Raw genomic sequence first — 18,783 nt, 5'->3', positions numbered from 1 at the left:
CTGTTAACATATAGAAAACTTACCCATAACTCTTTCGACGTACGCCAGCATATTGGCCAAATTTTTCATACATTGGCGTAAGATGGCTAAATCGTCAAGGGGTGACAGGGCCTTTACCCTCTGATTCCGCACCTTTCTAGTTTAGTGATTAGGATATCATGATTGATTGTGTCGAAGGCTTTTGTTTAATCCATAAATACTGCAGCCGTGCACTTCCTGTCATGTATAGCATTGGTGATTTCCTCTGTAATTTCAATTAATGCCATGGAAGTTGAAATGGTAGTTCTGTATCCGTATTGGCTGTCCGCGAGTAACTCATTTTTATTTATCAAAGCCTGTTATTAAATAGTTTTTCAATGATTTTGGAAAATTGTGGCAATAAGGGCACTGGTCGGAAGTTTATGATTTGATGTTTGTTTCCATTTTTAAAAGTTGGAACTACTTTAGCTATTTTCATTTTGTTTGGGAATTTACCTGTCTGGAATGACAGGTTGCTAAGGTATGTTAGCGGTTGTGCAATCTCATTTATAATTTATTTATTAACATATCAATGATTTCATTTTCTGTAACGCTAGTGAGGAACATGGAATTGGGATTCCTGTCTGAGATTTTATGTCATAATTATGCATTGTATCTCATCATTTTTACATTGTAGCTCATAATTATATCTTTATCTTATCATTTTTACTTTTTAGCACGTCATTTTGAGGGTTATTTCTCATAATTGTGACTCTTTATGTCATAATTTTGACGTTTTATCCCATAATTGTGAATTCTTATCTTATCATATGGACTTTTTATCTCATAATTCTGACCATTTGCATATTTGTTTTCTTTCACTGACGAAAATGGCCTTCCATACATGCAAGATGGTGGTGGTGGTGTTTTTGTTTTTGAGTGAAAAAGCTGAAATGAGGCAGTTGCATCCAGTTCCTTTAAGAGATGCCATTGTGTGGCAGCCATTTTCTCTCTTGCCCCCTAATGGTGACATAATAATCTTGTTTCAGCTTCCAGAAGGTCACCAGCATCCATTCATTCATTCTTCCCTTGCAAACACCCGCGTATTTTAATAAAACACACCACCTCAACCTCAATTTCCAGTATAATCTGTGTAGTGTTACTGTGGTACAAAGAGTCAGCGCAGTGACAGGCAGGGTTAAAGGCTTCTAGTGGATATTTGAAGTCATAAAGCACACAAACGGCCGCGTTTAAGTGTTTATTTTGTGCTTTTGACGGAAACAAGAGCTCATTTGTCCACCATCTAAGCACAGCAAGAGGCAGGTACGCCGCAGCACGAGTCGCAGTGAGACTGTGATTTAGCGGAGCACCCGCGTCTCACATGACCACCCCCTCGTTGCCGAATAATTGGCTCGCAACAATGAAAGCGTCTCTCGCCGGTGAGAGCGAAAGGGTGGCTACTTTTATGCTTTGTTGTAACGCGACCACGTACATCGCAGTGACTGTTAATCAATCACTGACAACGTGTGGTGGAGTAAAAGAAGGAAAAAAAAGTAGAAATGAAGCAGCGGTAATACAAATTCCTTACATTGCCCGAAAAACACCTTTTTTGGGGCATAAAAGGCGTCCATTTGGGATTTCCTTGCTTTTAATAGTCCAAACACGTGTTGGTTTGTCAACATGTAGGACAACGAGTCCTTATTGACCCAAATATACTGTTTTGTTAACACTATGGCTGAGGTGTCCAAAGTACGGCCCGGGGGCCATTTTTTGTATTTTTATTGGCCCTTGGCACATTTAAAATACAATTAAACAAGAACATTTTTTTTTTATAAAAATAAAGTCAAAATATTAAAAAAAAAAAGCATATGTACAAAAAAAAATAATTATAAAATAGCAGAAAGTTGAAATGTTAAAGCCACAAAAAAACAAACAAAAAAAGAATAAAGTTCCAATTTTGGGAAAGTTAGGTTTGGTAAAGGTTACGTTACGATAAAGTTGAAATATTATGACAATAGAGACATGATATTATAAGAAAAAAAATTACAAGAAGAAAGTTAAAAAATAAAAAAAAATCATTTAAAAAAAAAAAGGAAAAAATGTGCAAAAAAGTGTAACGTAAGAAGAAAAAGTGCATAGTAATAATACGCCTGGTCAGCTTTTTCTTTAAATCTAAAAAACATCTTTGCATTTTTACATGGTAAAAGTGGCCCCCGCATCCTGTGCTTTTTCAGTATGCGGCCCTCGGTGGAACAAGTTTGGACACCCCTGCACTGAGTCTTCAGTGAACCCAAGGCGTGCATTTTTAGTCTTCAAGACCAAAATCTCACCTTTGCTCAACCTAACATGCGTGCTGTTATAATAACTGATTGATCTAAACAATTTGTGGTCCTCAGTGAACCCGCATTAAGTTATTTTTGAAATATTGACGCTTTTTGTTCCCATATTTTAAAGTCACGTGAGATTTCAGTTTTTGTTGCCAAAGTGTTGCTTTATAGTATTGCACGTAGCAAACTCGTACGTTTGCTTTGTGCCGTGTCATGTTTTCTGCATGTCAAACTATACTTTGTCTCCATAAAATGTATTTTTTCGTCGTATTTTTGGGTGTCTGGAACAGAATGATTTCCTATGGGAAAAATTGCCTGCGTTTTTTTTTTGTTTTTTTTTTCGTCAAACCTTTTGGAACACATGAAGGACAAAAATCGAGGTACCGTCATTGTTAACAGTTTTACTGCTCAAACTAAGTGAATGATAGACATTTTAAAGTATACTTCACCTATTACTGAAAACGTTAGGGTTGGGATTAGGGGGTTAAATTAGGGTTAGGATTAGGGCTAGGGTTTAACCACCAAAGCACTGGAAGTGGGTACTTACCATAAGCAGCGAAAGCCAAAGTAGTTCCTGCCAACATGGTGTCACTCTGTAGCCTTTTTAAAATGATTTTTTTGAGATACATATATTGTGATAGTACTATAAGAAACACTGGTATCTGGAGTGATATTTTGGTATCATGCCGCCTATCACTACTTTTTAGTTCTTGCAGTCTTGGGCGTGATATTACAAATGTGACTTACAGTTATGTACTAGCATACATCTGTGCTAGCATACTCAATACAGGCACGCTGACGTGCTGAGAGGAAGTGGTTGCTTTGTTATGAACTGTTCAAGGCTTGGAGGCCTCCTCTCTCTGAAACAAGTGTCTCCAATGGTGTTTCCATGTCAACGGGCTCCGAGAAACCCAAAATACATCCTTGCACCAAAGTCCTGATAAAGTGTGGATCGCTACACGTCCGATTTGTCCTTCAGCTGGACACGTGCGGCAGGCTGCTGTGGGTCTGTTTCAAGTGTCGTCTTCTTCTGTGCAGAATAAATACAACAAAAGACGCATGTAGTGCTTCTGTCCGCTGTTTTGTCTTGGTGTCAGAAGTGGGATCTCTTGTGGGTCCATGGCTATCCTGTGGAGACGACGTTGACTATGATGGGCTGGTTGTGATGTTGTTCCGTCTGGGTACATGTAAAGTACATGTTACTCTTTTGCGGCGGTTTAATTTACACATTCATTGATTTGTTGAGTGTCAGGTTGATTTAAGGGTTGCTGCAAGTATTATTCTGGTTATTTGTAAAATGCTTAACAGTGTTACATTAAAGCACATAACATGTTTACAGAGGTTTGACTGTACTGTCAAATGATGGAGACTGGAACTAGAGTAGGCCCTCATTTATTGCGGTTAATTCGTTCCAGACCCGATCGTGATGAGTGAATTTCCGCAAAGTAGCATTCCTCATTTATAAATGGAATATTTTTGTAGTTTTAACCTGTTTACAACCTTCTAAATGACGTTTTCTAGCATAATGAGAGCCCTCTAAACATGAAAGAACACCCTTATAGTTACCTTTACTCCTCTATTACCCAATATGGTAGAGATAATAACAGAAAATAAGCCTTTTAAAACATAAATAAGACTTGTGCTTGCGTGTGTTGCTATAAATGCGTTCCCTAGAGAAGGGGTTCTCAAATGTTCTCAACCTGGGACCCGCATTTTTCAGTGGTCATTAAGTCACCGACCCCTAACCCACCTTTATTTCAGTCCTTTTTATTTGTATTTATTTATTTTATACTTCCTTTCAGTCACTTTTGTTTGTTATATTTGTATGTACTTATATATATTTAATACTTTGAAGTCATACTAAGCAAATGTATTTTGTTTTTTAAGATCGCCCGTGTCACCTATTGAAACATGAATACATACAAGTACTACATGTCACCTATTGAAACATGAATACATACAAGTACTACATGTCACCTATTGAAACATGAATACATACAAGTACTACATGTCACCTATTGAAACATGAATACATACAAGTACTACATGTCACCTATTGAAACATGAATACATACAAGTACTACATGTCACCTATTGAAACATGAATACATACAAGTACTACATGTCACCTATTGAAACATGAATACATACAAGTACTACATGTCACCTATTGAAACATGAATACATATAGGTACTACATGTCACCTATTGAAACATGAATACATACAAGTACTACATGTCACCTATTGAAACATGAATACATATAAGTACTACATGTCACCTATTGAAACATGAATACATATAAGTACTACATGTCACCTATTGAAACATGAATACATATAAGTACTACATGTCACCTATTGAAACATGAATACATACAAGTACTACATGTCACCTATTTAAAAACATGAATACATATAAGTACTACATGTCACCTATTGAAACATGAATACATATAAGTACTACATGTCACCTATTGAAACATGAATACATATAAGTACTACATGTCACCTATTGAAACATGAATACATACAAGTACTACATGTCACCTATTTAAAAACATGAATACATATAAGTACTACATGTCACCTATTGAAACATGAATACATACAAGTACTACATGTCACCTATTGAAACATGAATACATACAAGTACTACATGTCACCTATTGAAACATGAATACATACAAGTACTACATGTCACCTATTTAAAAACATGAATACATATAAGTACTACATGTACTACATGTGCAAAGTTCATTTTAGAGGAATTGAATAAGGCAGTTTGGCAAGGAAATGAGGAAGGACATAACTGTGTGCAAATAATGCATAAATGAAAATTACATTTTTAAAAATTAAAAAATTATACAAAAGCGCAAGATGACTAAAATATTCCTGAATTTTACTTCAAAAATTAAGAAAAATACAGTACATTTTTCAATGTGGAGGCACACTCAGAATGGATCCGTGGTACACTCTGGTGTCCTCACCCACCAGTTGGGAACCATTGCCCTCGGGGCCCTGAAACAGAAGTGGACAGCGAGTGACGTCGGGGTTCAGAGTTGAGTTTCAGCTTTGCGTGCGAAACGGCCGCAAAAGCATCCCGTGTTTTTATTCAAAATTTGTATTTTTATTGATTATCGTGCCTGTTGTGAGATCATTCAAACCTGCAATAAAAGCCTGTTGGAGGGCCTTATGAAATTGGTTTTATTTTGTCACTAATTCTTTCACACAAATTCAAACACGAAGTGTTTCAAATTCTGTTTTATTTTTTTCCAAATTCAGTTTTTTCTTGTTTAATTTTTTAGAAGTCCGTTTTTTTACATTTTACACTTATTTTTACCAGCATAGCGTGTGTTTATGTTTTGGTGAATAAAATGTCCATTAATTAAATGCAAAAATCCAATACATCAATGGACAATTTTGCCCAGTAATTGAGAAATGGATGTCGCCTGGCTAACTTTTCTAAAGGGATGTCAGCCTCCGCACACATTGCTCCAAAATCTTCAACAAACTGTAACGCCCGTGCGTGTGGTTAAGGAAGATGCAATTCCAACTACATATGTACGCTATCTCTTATTTTGTTTACACAGTTAGACAACATGGAGCAAACGGCGCTCTTATTTTGAAGGCAGGAAGTGTGTTCTGTGTGTGTCGAGTGTCTGGGTGCTGACGTGCAAGAATAAACGTGCTTCTCGTCATCGGGCATTGTAAAACGTTCCTCAAATGAAAGCGGTAAAACACAACGCGGTGAAAATATACTCATCCAGCCCGAGTCGCACACACACACCCGCACTGGCATGCTTAGCTAGCATGCTAAGCTAACCCCGCCAGCTTCCATTCACGCTCCGTAAGGGGAGCTTCCACCAACTTTCGCCGGTGTTTATCGCCATTTCAACAAGTTTAGTCCGGGAGGAGGTGGTTTAGTGTTTGTAATGAGATTCCGCCCTGACTGAGCGGTCCGCCGACTAAATACTTCCCCACACGGACGTTCCTTCTCCTCAGGATGACCATTTGCATTATGTCAACCTCTGTGAGAATCCCGGGTTAACAGTAAATGACGTTTTTATCGGCCAATTCCGCGATTCTGTTAACGCGGAAATCATAGAGCCTTACTGTTCTGGTGATCAAGTTTACAGGTTTGGTGCTTGCGTGTCTCACCAAACGTTAAAGGAACATTGCTGACTCCTAGTGGCCAGTGTAGAATGCATTTCATCAGCGTATTTGAATGTGTCTTCTGAATGCCTTATACTTGTACTTTAGTTCATTTAGCCATTTTTATGCTTGAAAATGCTTTAAAAATATGTACAATTTGCTTAAATCTGCATGTTTTGATGACTAATATGCGGTATTTAATCAGGACACAGCATGATTTCACATCAAGCGACGTGGCGAGGGACGACTATAATGCTGCATGACTGATGCCAGTTGCATGCAGTGAACTTTGCAGGCTCCTGTTGTTTTTCGTTCACATCTGGCACATGATTATTTTTTTTTTGGTTGATGTTTCTGGAACCTCAGAATCATTGTGTGTCGCAAGCCAAAAAAACCAAAAAAATGCCACTTGGCTGGATGCTTTTCTACTACAAACCTTTTCTCGTCCGCTTTGGACAGACCCGAGCGCCCGTGGCAGCGCTCGAGCTCCCCCGCGACGAGGGACCGGCTCCCTTTTGTAGTCCGACCACCTTGAAACATCTTTCGCAGCAACAATTTCCATTCTGTCTGAAGCTTCCTGCCAGCGTATCGCTCCCCTCCCCCTCCCTCTGAGTGATGAGAGGCTAGCTCGCCGTGGCCGAGCGTGAATGAGCTTAATTGCATTAATAACTCTCTAATAGTCCGTTTTCAGTGCATTCTCAACACCTAACGTAGGATTGAACTGTCGCTAATCTATTTTGGGATTTCCCTCGAGCTTTGTGCAGAGATGATGAAGGTCCTCGCGTACGTTGGGATTCATCTCATGAGCACACGCCGCCATGCTGGGTATCGTTGGCATACGAGCGGCATGAAAATGGTGGCTGAATAGTCACGGTGCGTGTTACAGCCCGGGGAAACTTCCATCTGAGCCAAAAGTCTGCAGTTTAACGGAGCCGAGAGACGAAAACAAACTTAATTTGAACTATAAATAGGTGACGGCGTCCGTCAGCCTCACGTTGGATCACACGGGTAACCAACGCAGACTGCTCAGTTAGGCTTGGCGTACGTTGGGGGTCTCGTGTGGGGACGCGTCACCTTTTTTTCTTTTACACTTCAAAACCTTCTAATTACGGGATTTTTCGGGCTAAAACTCCCCAAAAAAGTCACACCCAAAGTGGAGAAGGAGTAGAGGCATGACTTTGGGCTTTTTTGAAAACTAACAAGCTGGATTTTTCTCTCCAGCAGTCGGAATGTGCCTAAGTGGTACTGACACTGACAAATAGGAGTTTGAATACTCTGACAAAAAGGGTTTTTTTTCAGAAAAATATGCCTTCAAAATAACTAGCTTGGTGGTACCAACAGGAAAACACAATAGCTTGACTCCTTACCTCATCCCAGTTCAAATTTGACAAGGATACCGCAAAAAGGGAGTATTTTACTCAGGTTTTTTCGAAAGTTCAGGCCTTCCAAAGCACGGTCCACATTTCCATGACATGTTTGCGACTATAGTGTAGTATTACCCAGTGTAGTGTCTGGGTGCATCAAACCTCGCTATTATCATCTTCTCTCTGGGAAATAAACTCCAGGCTCGCACCCATGGTGAGCCGGTATTCATTTTGTGTGTTTTTGTTTAATATTTTTGCTTTTCTTTATTTTATATGTGGCTACCTGACAACAGAATTGGATTACCATGACGTCAAGATGGTTTGAGGGCTCAAAAATATGATAACGATGAGCCAGCAAAGCAAAATTGCTTCTGCTAACGCACCAAATCCCTTGCGTGTTGCGTGCGGGGGCGACTTTGTTGTGCCGTCATTTTGGGATTAAAGTTACTGTAAAAGGAACTATCCCCAACTTTCCTCAATGGCTTTGTTGCCGTTCTCGTCGAATTCCTTGTGTAAGATTGGATTTGAACTCATTCAATCCCAGCCATGTTTCAAAAGACCCCTTTAGTAGCGGCCATTTTACACGATTTTGACTGATTTTTCAAGGAACACAGAATATTGTGTTCTATGGAAATATAAACATGGAACCTACCAAAAGATCAGAAAAAAACATTTGCTTCTACCTCTTTCCGTTCTTTAGTAATTAGCAGTAGAACACAGGTAAGTTTCAGGAAAATATCAGTTCCCAACTAAAAAAGGGAGAAACCCTTTTTTTTTTCATTTCAAGCATAATTTTTACTTCGACACAAATGTTTTGCTTTTTCTCAAATATCTAAACAACTATACCACAACATAAACAACACAAAAAAATGTATTTTCCATCAAAATAACAAAATAATTTTAAAATATAACACCATTAACTATTTACAGTTTTTACATTTGGAACTAAACTGTGTGTGCACGCATGTGCATGCGTTAAAATTGCTGTACAATGCGTGACCTTCTGCACGCTTACACTCCTCCACGCTCTTCCACGTCGTCCTTGCTGTTGAGTGTGTTTTTACAAGCAAATGATCCATGCCGAGCTCTTATCAAGTGCACTTCTGCCACCTTGTGGCCGTTTTTATGGCTTGAAACTGCTTTAACAGTGATATCTATCAGTGTGCACTTGCATCACCACCTCTTAAAGCGTAAAAGTCACATAAATATGTCCTTGGGATGGGGCGTTCGGGCTTCTAAAAAGGTATAAATGCGTCTTTGGTATCGAATGAGTTAAGTGTGGACCACCACCAAAACAAGACACCTCCAGATTCCCCCCGATGATAAGTCAATGTTAATTTTGTGTGTTTTTATTCGACATTTTTGCTTTTTTTGTTTTATATGTCACTGCATTAAACTTATACGAGGACAAAATGGTTTGTGGGCTCAAAAACATAAAAGCCAAGCAAAATTCACCCCAAACGATGGCAGCAGTAAGTTAAGAGTGTGTTTTTCATCGCTTCTGCGCATGCTAATGCACCAAATCCCTTGTGCGTTGAGTTTGTTGTGCGGTCATTTTGGGATGAACGTTAAAAGGAACTATCCAGAACTTTCCACAGTGGCATTGAAGACATTGTTGCCTTTCCCATCTAATGTTTGGTGTAAGACTGTTTTTTAAGCATGGACCACTACCAAAACAGGAAAATGCAGCAAAACGGATGGCAAAAACACACTTCCAGTTGCTTAGCTTTTATCGTTTTATATGTGACAGTAGCTTTATATTACTATGACATCGGGCACACACCGTTTTTTTCTCTGGTCTGCACAAACCGGTCATTTTTAGGCACTGGGTCTAAGAAGTCCCCATGTCTCCCTGTCACGCAGGTACCCCGGTGACACGAGTGACCGCCACAGACGCCGACGACCCGGTCTACGGAAACAGCGCCAAACTGGTCTACAGCATCCTGGAGGGACAGCCTTATTTCTCCGTGGACCCCAACTCAGGTGAGCGCATCTCCGTGCTGGAGACGCTCCAGCCGAAAGCCTTCCTTTGTGCGCCTGCTCATTGTTTGGCCGGGGATCTGGAGCAAGATGGAGACACTGGCTCATTAAATTTAATGGGAGCTGTTAATACACTCCGCAAATCCTTTCACTGTTTCCAACCAATGGAGAGCATCGTGTCGGACAAAAGTGGGAGTGAATGAGCACCACGCCCATTATGGGGCCACAATGAGAGCCAGATAGGGCTTTACAACCAGGCGCTGATAACATCTTATGGATTATTTCAATAGGCTTTTTTTTTCCTCTTCAGAACAGCGCCGGGCACGCTGGGCCGGGACCTCTTTGGTATTTAAACATTGTCCCTTTTCATTAGCCGCTTCGACTGAGATAAACGAGCTGACGGTGTCACCTGAGGTCGAGTGGGGAGGCGTTGCTGTTGGACTCATTCTCAAGCTTCACGCGTGCGTTAGATTTTACATCCGCTCGCTGGTCTCAACATTAGGTACACCTTTTCCTGGCACTATCTTGTCAAGGGACAACGCTGCAGAAGCTAACCATGGATGCGCTTCAGAGTAGTCAGTGTACAGCTCGTACAGCAGCCCCTAAAAATGACACACGGCCATTAATGAGAACAAAGATAACTGTGTCTCGCCTGCAGTCGAGCGTGGTGGTGGTCGTGTGCACGAGTGCTGCGGTTTGTTGAGGTTTAAGATGAATTCCAACATGTACTGTGGCATTTGTGACGGAGAACCTGTCAGTTTGGCAGCATGATAAGGAGGTGACAGGTGTCTCCCAAGAGGATTAAGGCAGTGTTGGATAACACTCAATATTCACACTAAGGACACACTTTGGACACCAGTGTTGACGGTTGGATAGTCAATCTATACTGCTGTACAAGCTGTACACTGACTACACTAAAGTGCATCCAAATGTACTTGCTGTAGTGTCGTCCCTTGACAAAATAGAATACAATGCACTCTTAAATGCAAGATGCTTTTCAAATGGGAATAAAGTGCACGTAAGCCTTAACCAGTATTTCCTGTAAAAAAAATAATACATTAACCCAAATTAACTAATAGTTAATTATTAATTTTAATTACTGAAGTTGGGTGTGTAATTCAACAAATAATGCGTAAAAACAATTTTACAAAAATATTAATTATATTAAATATTATAATAAAAAAAATTAAAAAATTATAACAAAATTTAATTACAATTAACAAATTAATTCATTAAATTAAGTAATTTTTGTAATTGTTTCCTTTTCTATACATTTATTTATTTGTAAAAGAGGTTGGAATAAAGTGGGTTGTTGAAATGAAGCAACCTTTTGTGTAAAAATGATTTTTTTAAATTAAATTAATTAAAATTAATGAAAATGAATGATTTAAAATAAATTAATTTCCATAAATTATTTTATTTATATATTATTTTATTTATTAGTAATTTTATTATTTTGTTTTAATTGTTTATCTTTAAATTATAATTTAAATTAAACTTCCAATTAAATTAGGAATAAATTAGGAATAAATTGAGTGGAAAAATGAACCTGTATTTTCTGTAAAAATATTGTATTTTTGTAAAAACAATTTAAAAAAATTGAATTGTAACAATTAACAAATTAATTTATTAAAATAAGTAATTTTTGTTATGTTTTAAGGCTGCAGGGTCCAGTAGTTAGCACGTTGGCCAACACAGTAACAGCCTGGAGATCGGGAAGACCTGGGTTTGATTCTCCCTTGGGCATTTCTGTGTGGAGTTTGCATGTTCTCCCCGTGCATGTGTGGGTTTTCTGGGTACTCCGGTTTCCTCCCACATTCCAAAAACATGCATGTTAGCTTCATTGGAGACTCTAAATGGTCCATAGGTATGAATGTGAGTGTGAATGCTTGTTTGTCTATATGTGCCCTGCCTTAGGCTGGCAACCAGTCCAGTCTGTCGCCCGAAGTCAGCTGGGATAGGCTCCAGCATGCCCCCGCGACCCTAATGAGGAGAAGCGGTATAGAAAATGTTTTAATTTGTATTTTAAATTATCTTTACAGAAAATATTGGTTCATTCAGACACCCCACATTATTCCAACTGTTTTCCTGTACATTTGAGTGAATGAATTAATTTTAATGACGTACAAAAATATCTGATAGAAATGAGAGTTGCACTTATTGCAGCACAGCAAAATCATAACGGTGGTATGAGCATCTCCGTCCTGGCTGCTCAGCGTAATATCACCAAAGCGAGCAGCAACCCGCCGGCCTGGCTTGCAGACTACCGCGTTGGGTAAGCGTGGCCATTCAAAAAGTGTAAGAAAATAAGTGGTGCAGTTTGCTCAGGGTATGTTTACACAACAACCACCTCGTAAAAACTGTGTTTGACCCTCGTAGGCTTCTTGGAAGGTGGCCAGCTTCTTGTTGTTGTTATTTTCCAGGCGTCCTGCATGAGCCTGCTTATAATTCACTTCCTGCATCGACGTTCTGACAGCAAAGCTTTGGACGGAAAAAATGACCACAAAAATGACAAAAAACAGAAATGACGTGCGACGGGCGGCTGTGTCCGCGGCTGCGCTTGATTTTAATGAACGTTGCGATCTCGCCGGGATCTTCAAAAGTTAATGACGGCACAAATGGAAAGTATTATCTGCTATATAATGGCCGCTCGCGCTGAACCTGAGCTGAATAGAAGAGGCTTTGTCCGCCTCTCTGGGGGACAAAAGCCCCCGCCCACCAACCCCACCGCCTATCTGCGGGACACATCTCTGCGTTCTCCGTTGTGTTTGTGCGGGTTTAGCTAGGTCAAGCGATCATCTGTGATACATTGCATCGTTCAACAATGAGCTGCATCAAAGTCATTATTAAATCTGCATAATTGCGGGATTCATAAGCAGAGCCCCGGCCTGTCTGCTAAATGCAACGCGGCTGCGTTATGAATTCAAACTCATATTGATAATAATAATTACTTCTCCCCTTCACGAGGCAAAAGACTTGAGCAGTGTCATTAAAGCATCAAGCTCCTGCAAGAACAGATTCCAGCTTGGATCTTTAATTGCTTCTCCTGCTGCCGGTCCAACCGCTGTGTAAGCAACGGGATTAAATCAACCGCATCAATGGCAGATGAGATGGAAACGTGGGCACATGAACGGACGTACGTGTTTGTATGTGACCGGACGGACGGACGTTTGCATTTGCATGTGAATGGACGCATGGATTTTTAGGTGTTTGGGTCTACAGTATATGAATGGTGTCCAATATCTTCGCGTGAATGGACAGGCATATGTTCAGTTTATGCGTGAATGGACGGATGTGTGCATTGTGTGTGTATGTGAACGGGCAGACAGATGTTTGTATGCGAATGGAGAAACAGATGTTCATACGACATGTGTTTGTGGACACCCTGGGGTTTAAATTATACGTGTATACGATTGAGGCATATTTTACCTTGTGTGTGCGTGTGCGTGAATGGATAGACGGATGTTTGTGTTATGTGTGTATGTAAATAAGGGCGTATGCGAACGGACTGACGTGTGTTTCCAACAGCATACAGTCGGGATGGCCATAATAGTTGATTGTTTGATGAGTCGATCGTTAAGAGTGCTATCCGTTGTGGGTAATTGATGCGTTCGTCAGCAATGGGATCAAATAAACGAGATGAATAAACGATGCGATGGAAATCTGCGGCTTCCAGTTTGGGACAACAGCGCATCGTAAACAAGCTCAGGGAGAGGAAGGCCGAGGAAGTCCATTTGCATACTGAGCAGGAGCGCCCGCTCCGACTCGTCAGCAGTCGGCCTTGTCCTCGCCGCCGTGGTCTCGCAGCAGCTGCAGTCGGAACTCTGGGATCGGACAATCGCGGCGGAATTAGCATTCCTAGCGACGCTGGAGCGCATGCAGATGGCTCATTCAGGTGAACCAGATGTTTTAATGAATGTTAATGAAAAATCAAAGGTAGGGGGGGGGGGGGGCAACCATTAAGGAGTGTTTGACACTTACAACGCCAACATTGAAAGTGAAAAGCTTTGGATGAATACATGAATAAACAACAAAAAAACATCACGGCCCAATTTATCACTTGGCTAGGTGGTAAAAAAAAAAAAAACATCTATGGAAATGAGTGTTTGTCTATCCTCCCGTTTTGAGTGATTAGGAATTAATTTGAATAATTAACGATGATCAACTGGAGAGATGACTTGTTTGTGCCTCGTCTTATTTTTGGATTTGTTTGTTTTTGCCTGAGCGGGCCTACCTTCAAATCAGATGCTTATTACGCACCGCAAACACGCTCTCTAATCACACGCGCACATTACGATCGCAGGAAGCTAACTTTTCCTGGGGCTTTTTCGGGCAGAACGGGGAGTTAAAAGTATTTTGGAATATTTGATTTGATAGGGAATATAATGGGCTCCAAGCTGAACGGTCACTATGCAATATTTATGGAATATTCTAGTTGAGCCGCCGTGTCCTTCAGGCTTTTCTTGGTGCATACACCCAGCAGATGCACTATTTCACTCCATTACCTTTCATTTCATTGTGTGAATGGAATGACAGATGTTTGCATGCTTTGTGCATGTGAATGGACAAACGTGTTTATGCTACGTGTGAATGGACAGGTGGACGCTTACGCTTTGTTTGTATGTGACTGGGCAGATGTTTGCAATATGTCTTTACATGAAAGGTCACAAACACGTCAATCGCGAGCTACTGTACTCGTCAGTCTTTGGGACTTTGCTGGTCAGTCGCGAGAATAGAGTGACCAACAGGCACACGTTTTGTAGATCTTGCGTGGGTTAACGGCCGAGACCAGAGATCTTGGCCTCAAACAAAACAACACAAGGGTTTACATTATGTATGTGCGTTACTATTACAGGAGTATGTGAATGGACAGACAGATGTTTATATTGTTGACGTGAATGGATAGGCAGGTGTTTACCTTAAGTCTGCAGGCTAATAGACATACATTTATAGTGTGTATAAATGGACAGACAGATGTTTGTGTGCATGTGAATGAGCAGGCGGATGTTAACACTATCTGTGTATGTGAATGGACAAACATGTTTGCATGCTATGTGAATGTGGCAGGTGTGTATACTATGTGTGCACATGTGGAGGCACATAGGAATATTGGCGTTTACCTTGAATTTCTATGCGATTAGACAAGTATGATTATATTATATCTGTATGTGAAAGGACAAACATATCTTTGCATGATGTACGGATGTGGCAGACGTGTACACTCCGCACATGTGGATGTGAATGGACAAACCATGTCAAAATGTTCTTACATTGTATTTCTACAGTATGTGGCTGGACAATCATGATTGTAATATGTGTGTGTATGTGAAAGGACAAACATATGTTCGCGTAGACGTAGACTTAGACAGACTTTATTGATCCACAAGGGAAATTGCTTGGCTACAGCAGCTCAATCGCAGAAGAAAAAGACACTCTTAAATAAAATGCAATGCAATATGAATAAAATGTATCAAAATAAAAATAATATAAGACAAACAAGATTAGCATATTTACAAATAGTGTGTAAAAATATGATAAATACGAGTAAATTTACACTTTAGACAAGGGAGGAATGAATGAAGTCCTGTAGCGTTCACTGTGGGAACGGAACCGGAGGAGTCTGTTGGAGAATGAGCTCCGTGGCCCCGCTGTTGTCCGACGGAGTGGGTGGGTGGGGTTGTCCATGACGAAGAGAGGTTTGTCCAGCACGATATGCAAATGTGACAGACGCGTATACTCTGTGTGTACTTGTGAATGTAAACGGACAAACGTGATGATATTATGCAGTATGCGTGTACACAAATGGGCCGATGAACGTTATATCGTGTGCATGTGACAGGGTGCGTATGAGGATGGGCTGGCACTGAGGGATTGTTGATTAAGTGCTCGTTAATTATTTACTAGCATGAATTTTGTTGTTTATTATTATCGGTCACTGTTTCAAAATGACGCTAATCAATCAAAAGCTTCTATGTGGTACACAACGTTTTTCCACATGAAACAACATTCTCCATACCAACACAATATAGAAAGAACAACAGCATATACTTTCATACATCTACTGTATACATGATAGTAAAAATCGAGATTCCAGAGTGACTAAAACAATTGACATGGCCGTGGGAGTTTGCCGTTTGATTCCCTCTTGCAGCCATGAGTCAAGTATCGGCATTCCTGCGGCGAGTCCTGAGTGAATTGTTGAAATAGTCGTTTCAGGCCTTGAGAAACGGTGTTATTGTGACTGTTTTGTTGATATTATGTCACAAAGGTGTTCCTACGCTGCACAGCTCGGTTGAAGCCATGGTTAGAACTGCACTGGAACGTCACTGGGGTGCAGGACTGTGCTAACGTCCTCATGATTCAGAAAACAGCCGACAAGCGCTGTTCATTTATCACACATCATGAGCGGAGGCATTGGAGCTTTTATGCCCGCGGTTTGTCTAACAGCTGACGCCTGATGCAGTTTGTGTCCAGAAAGTTCAGAACGGTGCTAAAGTGCAGCCAGGATGGATTTTTCTGTTTTGTGTAAAGTGAATTAGGACAGACAATGTTGACAGTAACTGTGCGTGAATGGACAGACATACTGTATGTGTGTTATGTGTGTGTGTGATAGGGCAGATGGATTTTTACGTTGTGTATGAGAAAGGACAGAGAAAATGTTGTGCAACAGTTGTGTGTGAGTGGACAGACATGTTTCCTGTATTGCGGATGCAGCATGATGTGTGAACACACAGACACACCGTATCTGTATGTCACGTGTGTATGACTTGTACGTGTTGTAGGTGAATGGACAGACAGATGTGCACATTATGCGTGCATGTGAATGGACGAACGGACGCTTGCTGTGTGTGAATGGACAGACTGATGTGTACTGTATGTTATGCGTGTATGCGAATGGACAGACGTTTGCCGTATGTGTATGCAAATGGACAGACTGATGTGCACATGACGTGTATGTGTGAATGGAAAAAACAGTGTTATGGAACAAGGAAGAAGTTGGAATATCGATAGTAAAAATACGCAAGTATTCAAGTAATACACGGCTGATATGCTATCTCATGTGTTAGCATAGCTACAAAACAGGACAATAGGTCCGTATAAAAAGTTGAGACACCCGCGGTGTATGTGAATGGACACACATGATTATTGCCTCCTCTAAAAACATCCACGCTGTCACATTTTGTACTTTATCAGTGCTGCCCATGACCTCCAAAAGCAACGCTGACCCCCAAATGGCGCTCCATCTCGGCGGACAGCCGAGCGGGCCTCCAGAATAGAAAATGCAAGCGCGGACGGCCAAGCCTCTCCCCTCCTGCCCGCCTTGTTTTCGCAACGCCGTCCAAGCCTGTTCTCATTTTCCGAGGCAGCTCAGGAGCCGAGGCGGGGTGTCATGCCAAAGCCGGGCTTTTATGAGGGGTTTTATATTCATTTGATGATCCTGCGGGTCTCTGTTTCCTGAGTGGATTATCCAGAGATGCCGGTGCTGAGCCCTTTTTATATTCTGTGCTGTGGCACAGTCAATAAGGTCCATTCTGCATACAATATTCAAGATTATACAAGACAGACAGCATAATTCACACTCAATCAGAATACAAATGACTGCAGACTGCGGAACAACATGCCGGAAAACAAGCGGATGATTTTCTTTTTTTTTTTTTTTCAGTGCCCACACTTCCTGCTTTTGCAGAAAATATACCTGCGGGGAATTCTTCACCTCTGCTTGCTGCCGAGTCCTTGTTTAGGAACGTAGCGGTCTAAAATAATGTGTGTTAGCAAAGTGTCAAGGAAGGCGGACGTGAAGGTTATTGCATACTCGCGTGTGTAATGTTATTAAAAGACAGTGTACCTGCTGTTACTTGGTTATATATATATATATATATATATATATATATATATATATATATATATATACACAGTATACAGTGTATATACAGTATACAGTGTATACTGTATATATATATTATTTTTTGTATTTTTCCCTCCAGCCACCATCAAAATTGCACTCCACGGTATGGACCGAGAGATGCGCGAGGAGTACCTGGTGGTCATCCAGGCGAAGGACATGGGAGGTCACATGGGCGGCCTGTCGGGGACCACCACGGTCACCGTCACGCTCACCGACATCAACGACAACCCGCCCAAGTTCTCCAAAAGTGAGTCCACCTCCGCGCTCCCCTCCAGTGTGTACTGCTACTTCACGGTTTGGTTCATTTTGTGCCAAAGAACAAAATGCTTAGCTTTTGTGTGATCACTTTTAATCATTTTAAAAATGAAACATGAAAAAGTGTAAGCTGCCAGCAGGTAATTCTCCAATACATAAAGTCTACCATTTTTATCCTCAACTTTTGCAAGGTTTTTTATTAAAATGCTGACATTTCTCGGATTACCACTTTGTCCTTGTAAAATTAGGAGTTTTTCTTGGAAAATTGTGATTTTCTTTTTTTCTTGTGAAATTAAAAATTTGTACTCATAATGTTACAATGTTATTCTCATAATATGACCACTTTTATTTCATAAATTAAAAATAAATACATAATATAAAAAACAGATGAATAAAAATAAAAATTTGAATTTACAATTATTTTTATACATTTCTGAATTTATTATAAAATTGCAGAATTTTTGCCTAAAATTAAAAACAAAATTGTAGAAGTACAGCTTTTTTCTCATATTTTTCATTAAAGGTAAGATTGAATGTTTCACCTCAAATTAGCATTTTATGTCTCTTAAATTAAATAAAATGTTTTTTTGTATATTAAAGCTGCTTTAAAATGTTATTTTTATTGTTATTTTTTATTAGACTTTTCTCATAGTCAGACTTGCTTTTGGTAACACTGCATATTTTCTTGTAAACTATTGGTTTTCCATCCATAATTTTTAGATTCATTTGCTTATAATGTCGAAATATAGAGACTAATATAAGTCAAACATATTCTAGTATAACTTGACGACTTTCATCTGGTAAAATTGCAATAATTTCTTGAAAAATTGTGATTTTTT

General features: G+C 40.0%; 1 protein-coding gene across 3 annotated transcripts in view; it reads left to right on the top strand.

Moving 5' to 3' along the window:
• cdh8 (cadherin 8) overlaps positions 1-18,783 on the top strand; it is a 157,401-nt gene that overhangs the window by 99,717 nt on the left and 38,901 nt on the right. For all 3 annotated transcript variants that reach the window (XM_054770545.1, XM_054770546.1, XM_054770544.1), the window contains exons 4-5: positions 9,667-9,786; positions 17,769-17,936. In XM_054770545.1, the coding sequence (XP_054626520.1) occupies positions 9,667-9,786; positions 17,769-17,936 (288 nt within the window). The remainder of the gene's footprint in view (positions 1-9,666; positions 9,787-17,768; positions 17,937-18,783) is intronic.

Source organism: Dunckerocampus dactyliophorus, chromosome 3 (assembly GCF_027744805.1).
Source record: "Dunckerocampus dactyliophorus isolate RoL2022-P2 chromosome 3, RoL_Ddac_1.1, whole genome shotgun sequence".
In the NCBI taxonomy this organism is placed as follows: domain Eukaryota; kingdom Metazoa; phylum Chordata; class Actinopteri; order Syngnathiformes; family Syngnathidae; genus Dunckerocampus; species Dunckerocampus dactyliophorus.
Note: the sequence above shows the minus strand (reverse complement) of the source record. Positions and strands in the feature narration are given on the sequence as shown.